The sequence below is a fragment of the Danio aesculapii genome, chromosome 16 (assembly GCF_903798145.1).
Source record: "Danio aesculapii chromosome 16, fDanAes4.1, whole genome shotgun sequence".
NCBI classification, from domain to species: Eukaryota; Metazoa; Chordata; class Actinopteri; order Cypriniformes; family Danionidae; genus Danio; species Danio aesculapii.
In genome coordinates, this window is record NC_079450.1 from 41,338,839 (window position 1) to 41,351,366 (window position 12,528).

The following is a 12,528-nucleotide window of genomic DNA, read 5'->3' on the forward strand; positions in this document are numbered from 1 at the left end:
GTCGTGAAAAATCCTTAGAAAAGAGTAGGAGTTTCACCCTGGCATCATGGCCAAATTTGCCCACTGTCCTCAGTCCATCATGACCTCCTAACCATCCCCATATCGTAATTGGCTTCATCACTCTGTCAGGTGGATGCTGCACACTGGTGGTGGATGAGGAGATTTCCCCCAATGTGTAAAGCGCTTTGAGTGTCTAGAAAAGCGCTATATAAATGTAAGGAATTATTATTATTATTATTACATATAATACATCCCTCAATCACATCTCATCTTGTTTTTATTATTCATAGAAAAATTATCAGTATATTGTTATTATATTTGTCGTCATGATCACTTAATCTTTATTTAGTTTTCATCTAGTTTTTGTCTGAAGAAACTTCCGTCACGACAATTATGACAAAATATTTTTGTCTACAAAATTAACACTGTTTTGTTCATTAAACTTGCATGACAATACTAAAAACACAAATAAATCATGTTTGTTCTATGACTTTTTTTTTTTTTTACATTTTATTATAGTTTTTTTTTAATTCAATTTAATGCTAATTGTCATATGTTTTCAAGCACCATATTATTCCATGGAATGATACACAGAAAGTATGTGCAACACAAATGCAATTATTAACAGCTCTGCTCTTATACATTTAAATTCAGTGCATATATTACTGCATAAACTAATATATGACAACATGCCCGGGTCATTTTCACCCCCAAAACAGTTAAATAAAAAAAGGATTTTATGCTTAAAGTAATAACAAAGAGAAATTGCTGCCAAAATCAGAGGACATAACAGAATATAAGAAAATGAAAGTATAAGAATACAAGAAATGAAAGAAAACAAATACAGTGCTCAGCATAACTGAGTACACCCCATTTTGAAAATCAATATTTTGATCCATTTCTCAGTGAATATAGGCAATGTATTTTGGTGCATTTAAACAAAACAGATTTATTAAACAGATATATTTATTAAAATAAAATTTTTGTCACCAAACATACTTAGAAATTGAAAGATAATTTAAAGATTTAAAGACAATTAAATTCAAGCAAAATATTGCAAAAAAAAAATATACAACCTACAAAAATTCAACTAAATCATTAAATGTTTTTGCTTTTCTTGATTTTTCCTCTTTTTAAAATTTGTATTTAATATTTTTCAATAACATATACATTTGGGTGTACTAGTTTTTGGGTCGTTATCGTAAGCTATTTTGTTAGATAAGCTTCAGATTTGCCTTCAGTACTGACTAATCTAATGTATATGCACAAATATAATATTGTATAGCTTCCTATTAAAAATATGAATTTAAAAGATAGATTTGTGAAGGGTATACTTATATATGCTGAGCACTGTATACTGTGAAATGTGACCAGGACATGTTTCATTAAATGTAAGACTTGCAGAAATCACCCAAATCCCATTGACCCAACCACCCATTCAGATATTAAAAAATAGCTCTAAATTTTCCTTGACTAAATATATACATCTAATATAAAACAAGTGCATAGGTCATTAAACACAGAACACAGAATGTTCACAAGTTAAAAAACATTTTAGTGTGAAATTTTCAGTCTGGAAATACGTCTGATTTGGTGTCTTGCTCTTGAGACTTCCACTTTCAATGAAATCCAATGCGAACGAGTGGAAGTTCTCTGTTAATGCCCTGTTCTCCATTCTCCTCCGATGTCCTCATAACGAAACGCTTGTGTACTGTGAAAGGAACTTGTTCTCAATGTTATCTGCGCAACTAACCAGACACATGTCTTTCAGTGTTCCTATGAGCATCTGGATTTGGTCATACGGCAAAACATTGTTCCCTCCTCCACTGCCACCGTCACTCCAAACCTTCAGCATCTGATACTGGGCGTCTTTGCAGTTCCGATGGTCTTGTTCTGCCCGGTCAATGTTCTGCTCAGAAACTCCAAGTCGACGTACAAGCTCTTTAAATCGTCCGATAGGGACCTCGTCCAGCACAAAATAGAAGAACTCGTGAACTGCAAATAGCAGAAGAGACACAAATCATTAAGCACCATTACTCAAGCCTCCAGGGGTTTGTGTTAAAACAAATAAAAAGGACATACTTTTGATCTCTCTTGGGATGCAGTCTGGGAGATTCTTTAGAGGTTTGGATTCACACGGCTGATTTGTGAATGATACGCTCTCATTTTTTGAGTCCTGCACCACAGTGATGAATAATGGCTGTGAGGAACAGCAAAACCATAAATGAACACTGCTCAGTTAAGAGTGTAGGATGTGTCATGTATTGAGATATATGGCATACTTTAAGGTACTGGAAAAATCTTATGGATTAATAATTATTATAACATAATTATTAAGGATATTTCTTTAAAACAAAATCGTTGTGTTTCAGCAAGCAAAATAATAAGCTTGACTTAAAGATAAACAAGACCAAAAAGATTTCAACTATTTCATATTGTCATATATATATATATATATATATATATATATATATATATATATATATATATATATATATATATATATATATATATATATATATATATATATATAGACTGCATTTATTTAATCACATGATCCTTCAGAAATCACTCTAGTATTAATTATTATTGTTATTGTTATTATTATTATTATTATTAATGGTAATATCAATAGCAATAATGACCAATAATAATGACAGTATATATATATATATATATATATATATATATATATATATATATATATATATATATATATATATATATATATATATATATATAAACAATTAATAAATAAATATATATATGTGTGTGTGTACTTATTAGCCCCCCTGACTTATTAGCCCCCCTGTTTATTTTTATCTAATTTCTGTTTAAGAGAGAAGATTTTTTCAACACATTTCTAAACATGATAGTTTTAATAACTCACTTTTAATAACTAAATTATTCTATCTTTTCCATGATGACAGTAAATAATATTTTTCAAGAGACTTCTTAACAGCTTAAAGTGACATTTAAATGCTTAACTAGGTTAATTAGGTTGACTAGACAGTGGTGCATTTCCGAAAACCATCGTTAGCCAACTAAGGTCGCAAGTTGTGTTGTTACAAACATATTTAGTTGATTTGGCACTTCCCAAATGCATCGCAAACTGCGTTGCAAACTTCAATGCTTGCAACTACACCTCTTGAGCTGTAGTTAGAAACATGGCTGTGTTCTAATCCCAGTTATCACCCTATGCCCTATTCATGTTGACAATTGCGCTCCCATCGCAGTGCACTTTGAACACTGATGTCATTTTTAACACAGCTGACGAAACCTATAGGTGACCTAATATTTAAAAGTATTTAAAATGTTTCCAAAGCTTATGAAAAAAATAAATAAATAAAAAACATAGCATACATTAATGCTTTTAATTAAGGTTACTTATGAAGTATCTGTACTGTATATAACATGGGCCTGTTGGTAAGAACATTTCTCAAATTGTAAAAGTAGACCTTTCAAAAAATAAATAAATAAATAAACAATATCCTACTTAATAATAATAATAATAATAATAAAAATTGTCATAATCATCATTAATATTACTAATATTATTATTAAAGTATGATTTTATTCATTTCCTAATAATAATAAATATTGAATTTTATTTCTTAATAAATAGCCTCATATGATTTATATATGATATTAGAATAGGTGGTGGCTTTTGTAAGTGATTTTATGTTTTAGAATAGAATATGGAATATTCTCAATGATATTTGTAAAGGAAACATATGTGCCATTTACATGTATTTCAATTAAAATGGAAAACAAGTGCATGTTTTTACCAAAAGTAATATTGGATTTTTTTTTAAATGCGTGTGCGTGTAAAACAATATAATTTGCACAAAGAAATTATGGGGTTCTTCTATAAAGAAGTTGCTACTCCACCCCGTTTAGAGCATCATTATGGGCGTTTTACATTATAACTAACATAGTTCAAACGATGGATCTGCAATAGAGATACTACAGCTTTTTCTTTTCCCAAAGGATGCATCGTACTATGATAGTTCAGCCGCAAGTTACGTCGTAGTTGGGAAAATGCACCCCAGGTTAGGGTAATTAGGTAAGCTATTGTATAACGATGGTTTGTTCTGTAGACAATCGAGAAAAAAAATTTGCTTAACAGGGCTAATAATTTTGACCCTTAAAATGATTTTTAAAGAATTTAAAACGGCTTTTATTCTAGCCGAAATAAAACAAATAAGACTTTCTCTAAAAGAAAAAATATTATCAGTCATACTGTGAAAATTTCCTTGCTCCGTTAAACATCATTTAGGAAATATTTAAAAAAAGTTCAAAGGGGGGGTAATAATTCTGACTTCAGCTGTATATATTTATATATTAGGGCTGCACGATATTAAATATCGATACATTGCGATTTTTTTTTTGCAATATAAATTGCGGTATAATACTATTTCACTAGATGAGTTTAAAAACTATTTGAAAGAATAGGGATTCAATAATCGATTAGGATGATTCTGTATGCATAAAATACAAGAAACTACAAGTGTAGATAAAATCAATAAAGAAAAACATACCAATTAAATAGTTACAAATGGTACAATTTCTTAGGCCTAAATGCTTTTAAAACCCTCACATGGTCACAGGTTTTCAAAAACACTTGCAAAATGATAAATTATTATCCAGACAACATTGCGTATACTCGCGATGTGACTATTGCGAATGATCACATTGCAATATTGATGCTGAAACGATATTGATATTGTTCAGCCCTAATATATACACAGTTGAAGTCAGAATTATTAGCCTTCCTGAATTAATACCCCCTGTATATTTTTTCTCAATTTCTGTTCAACGAAAATATTTTTTCAATACATTTTTAATCATAATAGTTTTAATAACTCATTTCTAATAGCCATGATAAAAAAACATAATATTTGACTAGATATTTTTCAAGATGCTAGTAATCAGCTTAAAGTGACATTTAAAGGCTTAACTAGGCTAAGTTGGCTAACTAAGCAAGTTAGGGTTATTAGGCAAGTCATTGTATAAAAATGGTTTGTTCTGTAGACTATCAAAAAATTATATTGTTTAAGACAAGAGCTAATAATATTGACCTTACATTTTTTTTTAAAATGTAAAACTGCTTTTATTCTAGCCAAAATAAAACAAATACGACTTTGTCCAGAAGAAAAAATATTATAGGAAATACTGTGAAAAATCTCTTGCTGTGTTAAACATCATTTAGGAAATACTTGAAAAATAAAAAATAAAATCCCAGAATGGCTTATAATTCTGATTTCAACCGTGTAGATAATACAATTTTGGTGAGAATTACGAAAAAAATTACTGACCCCAAACCCCAAATAGCCCCCTCCCAAATGGCTTTTATGCTATGGCTATTGTGGCTATGGCTATTATGCAGAATAGTTATGCTAATAGTGCAACAGCATATAAGTTAGTATTTATCATTAAAGTGAGTCATCTTCTGTGAAAACATCATTACAGCAATTATGCGCTTAGCATCAGATGTGAATTATTCACACTGAGAAGAATATGCGAGTTCTTCGTCAGCATTTGTCAAATGGTAAGTATTTTACCTCTTCTTCCCTAGCAGGTGACGATGACTGAGATGACGAAGCTTGTACCCTCTTTCGCCAATGTCTGATGCCTTCATATGCCATAAAAACAGCTAACGATAGAACCATGATACTTGCACAAACAGGAACTAGTACTTGAGGTACCGTGTCTGAAACATTAACATGATGAGATTAAGAAACATTATACATACCTCAGTATTATCTCTTGCCTAAAGACACATGTTGTTTTTTAACCCAGAGACATCTTGCTTAGTCATGGCAAGGCAAATTCAACAGAAAATTGAGGGACTTTCCAAGTGACTCAAGTTTTTGATTTTAGTAATAGTTAAAAAAACTTGAGAAGAAAAACTGTCTGGCATCCAAAACATGAAGAAAGGAAACAGACATCTACAACTGACTGCTATTTGGTTCATCTGTGATGGACACAAATGTGGGATAAATCACATGCTAATGAATGTTGTTGGGTACTCAGTACTCACCTTCAGGACTATTTGGCGTAGTAGATATGAAAAAGACTGAGGGGATGCTGGTTTTGCATAGGTGATCACATTCTGACTGACATCTGTAGGGAATTAAAAATTCATTATAAATATGTTCATTATTTTGTTTGCCATGTCCAGTGGTGAATAAAGTACTCAAACCAAGTACTTGAAAATTTAAGTAAAATTACTAAATGATTTGCCTTTACAGGTACTTAAGCATCCAAAGTACAGTGCTCAGCATAATTGAGTACAGCCCATTTTGAAAATGAATATTTTTATCTATTTCTCAGTAAATATTTGGTGCATTTAAACAAAACAGATTTATTAAACATATATTTATTAAAATAATATTTTAGTCACCAAACATTTAGACTTGAATTGAAAGATAATACAATTAAATTCAATCTACAAATTGCAAAAAAAAATTACAACCTATAACATTTCAACAAATTTTTTTATTTATTTTTTGCTTTTTTAGATTTTTCCTCTTTTTTAAACTTGCATTTTTTTTTCTATAACATATAAATTTGGTTGTGCTAGTTTTTGGAGCCTTATCGGAAGTTATTTTGTTGCAGATTTGGCTTCAGTACTGACTAATGTATATGCACAAATATAATATTGTGTAGCCTTACTATTAATATGACTAAAACTAAATTGGACATAATTTTTTTTTTTTTTAAATCTAAATAAAAATTTGCTGTCAACACTGTATGAATAAAAACTGACCATATCAGATTTACTGTAAAAGGAACTGCATTTTGTATTAGAAGAGACACAGCAGCATATGTGTACAAGTCTCTGTTTCAGTCATTCTCCAGTAAGAATGTTATATCAATTTAGTAATCCTGTTATTGCCAGTAGATTGCCAGTGTTTGTGCATTAATTAATGTACTGCTTCACATAAAACTAAGTTTTTATCAACTCATGCATAAAAAGGGAGGACACAATTTCACAAAATAGAGTTGAGTAAAAGATATTAGACTTTGAAATGTAGTTAAGTTAAAGTAAAGATTCCGCCCAAAGCAAATACTTCAATACAGTACAGATAAAAGCTACATTTAAATGAATTACATTAACTTCTGTCCACCACTGGCCATGTCTAATATTATTCAGATCTATTCATTTAAATTTTAAATCACTAATGAAAGGTGTTAGCTTTTATGTGGATGCGCAGCAATGACTATATCCTGTACATCACATATATAAGAAATTCATGAGGATAATTTAGTCCAGGGGTTCTCAATCTTGGTCCTGGAGGTCTGGTGCCCTGCAGATTTTAGCTCCAACCACAATCAGACACACCTGGGTTAGCTAATCAAGCTCTTACTAGGCTTTCTAGAAGCATGCTTGCTGGTTGAGGAAAGTTGGAACCAAAATCTGCAGGACACTGGACCTCCAGGACCGAGTTTGTGAACCCCTGATTTAGTCAGTTAGGGCTAAATAATATTTGCAGATATTCTAAAATATTAACTTACAAATATCTTGGAACAGAAATACTGTAAACTTTTATCTACATGGACATATGGACAAACTACAAGTACAGTACATGGACATACATATTATTGTTAACAAATGCTAAAATGATAACTAAATGTAAATGTCAACTAAAATAAATTAGAGAAAGAATACAATAAAATATGTTATGTCTCCAAAACCACAAATGAATGTGAGTTATGCCACATCATAACAATTCTAAAGTACTGCATTGTTACTTACTTATCACACAGCTTACAAGAGTTTTTACTAGCAGGGTAATGGTTTTCCTGGCATTTGCACTGTGTATTCTCTTCCTTAGTGCCTGTCAAAAAGACAAACATTAACCAAGGGTAAACAATAACGCAAATTTAAGATTAGTACAAAACAGTTCATATAACTTGAGGGAAGCATGAGGAACTTACATTCCTGAATTTCAATTTGCCCATCGCCACACGTTTTACAGGGAGAACATTCCCATCCTAAATCACCTAGCTTCTTCTTGTAATAACCAGGCAAACAATCACACACCCTGTTGGAGTAGGGTGTGCAGGGTGAAGACTCGATGAAATGGGCTGGATGTAAATGACAGATGCAAGATATATGAGAACATTGCAAATGCCAAACAAATTGGCTGTGATGTTTACACCAATCCTCCACATGTTAAAGGAATAATTACAGCTTAAAATTCAGCTACTGTGTACTCATTGATAATGGGCTATATGCACAGCTAATGTTTTTCAGCCAATGATGAACTTCCAGTGAAAGCTTTATGTGACTATTTTCAATTTCATAAGGTTTCTTTTACAGCACCGATGTTGTAATGTAATTCAAACATAATCAGTTAAATTGACTCAAGCATCTATTTAGTTGTTCAAGCGTAAAAAGAGATGAAAAACACCTAAAACGCAGGCACTGTCATTAGCAATGGCAAGCGCAGAAATTTCATTGAAAATCCTGGGGTAAAATTTAATTCCATATTTTAAAGACATGGCACTAAAAAAATATAATTTTTCAGTGCTTCTTGTTTGGCCTGATACCCACTTTATATTGTAACTCATTCAGGCAGTGAAGCCCTGGGGCTGGCTGACTGAAATTAAAAGTCTGTGTGAATATATCCCATTTGTCACAAAACCTTTATTACAATCAATATAATCAATCAATCCATATTTTTATATCTGTTTTTCCCCTATTCAATTTAGTTAAATGAGAATCCAGTGCTATTTTGGACAAACATTTAATGTTTAAAGGAAAACATTTTATGGTTTGGTTATCTGTCACCTTAATAAGATGAAATAAAAAAAAAGTCTTTACGTTTTTTGCATTCCTGGCATCTGAAGCAGTTTGGGTAATAGTTTGCTTGTTCCAGGTAGGTTCCTTCATCACATTTCTCACATTCTGACCTCATGTTCTCTGCATGGCATTCCTTTTTTAACTTAAACCCTGGAAATAAAGCATAGAAAGGAAGAGAAAGAGGCACAAAGCTGAACAAAACATTTCTTTGGAAACACATCCTGTTCCTACTGGATCAGGGATGGAAGCCAACAGCTCTTGGCTTTTATTAAACATTCTAACCAAAAATTCAGTTTCATTCATTAACTTTCCTATGGCTTAGTCTACTTTTATCAGGGGTCACCACAGTGGAATGAACCACCAACTTATTTAGCATATGTTTTACACAGCAGATGCCCTTCCAGCTGCAACCCAGTACTGGGAAATCCATACACACTCATTCACACACACTTTCGCCAATTTATTTTATTCAATTCACCTATACCGCATGTCTTTTCACTGTGGGGGAAAATGGAGCACCTTGAAGAAACACGGGGAGAACATGCAAACTCCACATAGAAATGCCAACTGAAAATTCAGTTTCATAAAGGACATTTTGTTCAATTTGCTTTACCTGGATGACATTTATCACAGCAGAATCCTTTCTTATTCCAGTATTCATTTTCACGACAATTTCCCTTCATTGTCTTGTTTCCACCAAGTCCTGATATTGTATATAACTGGCTGGTTAGAACCTGTGGGGAACATACATTTAATTTGGCTAAAATTACAAGGAAAATCACAGTGGCTATGCTTTGAATAGAACTTAATGCTAATGTATGTTGTGCCCTGTCTGTACAATAATTTATCCCTATTTACTTGACAATACAAACAAGAAGTCATTCCGTACATCATATCATATATTAATGAAAGGTTTGGTCTACTTCAAATGTTTATATATACATTTTTAAAATTCTCAACTTTTTAGAGAATTTACCTTATGTTATTAAACAATCAAAACACCTCTCAATGTCAGTCAATGTTAAAGCCATACAAGAATAAACATTCACGGAAGTATTTTAGATAATAACTTGGTAACGAGGGCTAAATGCTTACCAGAAACAAACACGCGGGCAGTTGACATATCTTCATGACAGCTAGGTGGCGCAGTCCTGCTCACTTCAAACTGTCTAGAGAGGGCGGTGGGTAGATTCATGAAAAGAGAGGGCATTATTAGGGTACAATATGTGAACGACTGAATATAAGAATGACAATTCTTATCTCGCCAATATCTAGTCAAGAAACAGCAACAGTTCTGCAACGTGCAACCTTGTAGCATTTATCCAGGCGAGAATATCTAACCTGTTGCGAAATAATGGTTCTAGCATTCGCAACTAATCCGCACATAGTAACATTTTAAATACAGTTTTGATTGTGCCAGTCGAGACCCTTTAACATATTGTGCCAGTCGCTTTAACATTTTCTCCCACTTCGTCCAGTTCTGTATGACGCCCCCACAGAGTCACATTAGTGTTGGCAATCTTTTTCTCCGCGGAGATTTTAACAAGAGCAAGAACTTACCTCTACTCATGTCGATCCAGCATTTCCCTTGATTACTCTTGGAAAGTAGTTTTTTAATCATTACCGAGCTAATACAATTTAATAGAAATGCGTATTTTTTTAAAAACGTGAGGCTGCTGTATCGCTATCGTCCATTTCCTCAGAGAAGGGCAGTGTTTTACTGGAAATGTCAAGCGTGACGCAACACTCTGCTCCTCCTTTTACAAGGAATCCAAGGAATCGAAAGCACTTCAGCTTTATGAAAGGCACAGTATTTGAGCTGCGCAGTATTTATGTGTAAAGTATTTATATTTTACAGTATTTACAGTGAACACGTTCTTTAAGAAAGCGTAAATGCATTGCAGAGTAATGTATTTGTTGAGCGTTGGGCAGGATATTCAAAACCTCTGTATCAGTTAAAGAAAACCTAATCACATAAATTAATGGATTGTTACAAACAAAGGCAGAAAAGGTATAACAAATAACAGATTATCCACAAAGTTACAAACAGTTTCCCATAAAATCAATGCAATTTATATTATAGTATATATTGATTTTAGGAGCTTTTTATTAGTAAAAAAAATAAGAATGTTCCAGTTTTGTGTTGCAAATCGAGAAACATTGGGAATTGCATTTCCAGAACAAAGACAGATGTTTACCCATAGTATAAATCACTGTTTGGCTGAAACAATACAGAATGACATTCCAACCACGATGGTTGTCATTAGTGACAAATAGGTGGTAAATAATTGCTGTTAATAATGGCATAAGAAAGGCATAAAAACTGCTTGACTGTGTTTTTTTCAATGTTTTTTTTTCTATAACAGGTTTCTTCATTTCTGCCGTAGTCCATTTAGTCAGATGTTAAAATCTTAAATAAATAAAATGTCTGTCTGTTACACAAAGCAATCACATGACTTCAAATAAAGACAAACACTCATATAAACAAATATAAAAATATGATTATGAATTGAATCCCTGCTTGAGAGTATCACTGAATTCTTATTTCTCACCATGTGTTGTGCATGCATTTTATGTTACATAGAAATGCTAAGTATATAATTATTTAAATTAAAAAGAAAAGGTGATGGAATATGAGTTAATAAAGCTCTAATTCTGTTGACTGCTAGCCTGCAGGTTACAGTTAAAGTCGTTTTGTTGTAGGAAATGTAGATTCTCTTGAAGCTGCAGACTGAGGTGAAAAAATAACTTCCTCACTTCTCAAACCACATCCTCTCTAAAGGTAACCATGGAGATTGCCAAAAATGCCCACGAATTATTATTGTGTAACATGGTGCAGAGACTAATCCAAAATAAAAACAAAAAATCGACTATGCTGCTACAAAATATACACTGACATTATGAATTAAAAATAAATAATTTCAATAAATGTAAAAACTTCTGATGTTTAATTTGCATTGTATTTTTGGACACCACTTGAGCTGTTTATTTCACTAGTTGAGAAAGGAAGAGTTTAATTTATTATTGTTTGAATACATATTAGATGCATCTTTTAATAACATGTACCTTTAGTAGATCTCATTAATAATTATTTATAGGTATAATGAAATAAAGTCTAAAATTATTATATGGAATTATTATATGGTTGGACTCATATTTCAGATAACAAATGATCAAGCAACAATTAATTTGATCCCAAAACAATTCTACACCTAAAAGAATTGAAAATAGCTTTACTAAACCATTTCAGTTGCTATTGTGCACAGCTGATGCAACCTATGAGTGAATGGAAATATATTTCATTGGCTAAACCAAAGGCCTGGTGAATAGTGTGGTTGTGAAAGGGTTTTGCCTCTATGCATGACCACATAAATAGCATAATTGATTCTAAGACCTCACAAATGCGTTTAACCACAGTTTGGATGTTAAACCAGAAGTATCTTACTGTTTCATTATCTTTACCAATAATGCCCATACTGCACAATTATGGTTAATTAAACCACCAACCACAAATACATGCTTGTCTACATTGCTATATTTTATGTAGTTTAAGGTGAGTTCCATAAAAAATAAAAACGTTCATAGTAAGGATAATATAGAAAAATAGAAACAGATTTTTATCAATTACTTAATAACCTTTAAAGATAGACCTACAAGCTACAAGGTTGTTAATTCATGACATTTTTTTGAATGATTTTGTCTAGGGGTAGAATTTC

The 12,528-nt window shown here is 32.0% G+C and overlaps 1 protein-coding gene across 2 annotated transcripts; it reads right to left on the reverse strand.

The window, feature by feature from the left end:
* Positions 1–598: 598 nt before the first annotated feature.
* tnfrsf1a (tumor necrosis factor receptor superfamily, member 1a) lies at positions 599–10,520 on the reverse strand. Of its 2 annotated transcripts, none has more exons than XM_056475996.1 (10): positions 10,373–10,520; positions 9,908–9,977; positions 9,426–9,546; positions 8,834–8,962; positions 7,945–8,094; positions 7,763–7,844; positions 6,044–6,126; positions 5,565–5,713; positions 2,083–2,200; positions 599–1,995 (listed from the first exon to the last, which is right to left on the reverse strand). In XM_056475996.1, exons 2-10 carry the CDS (start codon positions 9,941–9,943, stop codon positions 1,691–1,693), a joined length of 1,173 nt encoding a protein of 390 aa, XP_056331971.1. In that variant the 5' UTR covers positions 9,944–9,977; positions 10,373–10,520; the 3' UTR covers positions 599–1,690. The 2 variants fall into 2 exon arrangements, with proteins under 2 accessions (XP_056331971.1, XP_056331970.1); XM_056475995.1 differs by having other exon boundaries at positions 9,908–9,981.
* Between the last annotated feature and the right edge of the window lie 2,008 nt (positions 10,521–12,528).

Coding starts and splice junctions, on each gene's coding strand:
- tnfrsf1a (XM_056475996.1), bottom strand. CDS start 9,943: ATGAAGATATGTCAACTGCCCGCGTGTTTGTTTCTG. Junction 9,547..9,907: donor TGCCCGCGTGTTTGTTTCTG/GTAAGCATTTAG, acceptor TGTTCCCCACAG/GTTCTAACCAGCCAGTTATA. Junction 2,201..5,564: donor CACCTGCTAGGGAAGAAGAG/GTAAAATACTTA, acceptor TGTTCCTCACAG/CCATTATTCATCACTGTGGT.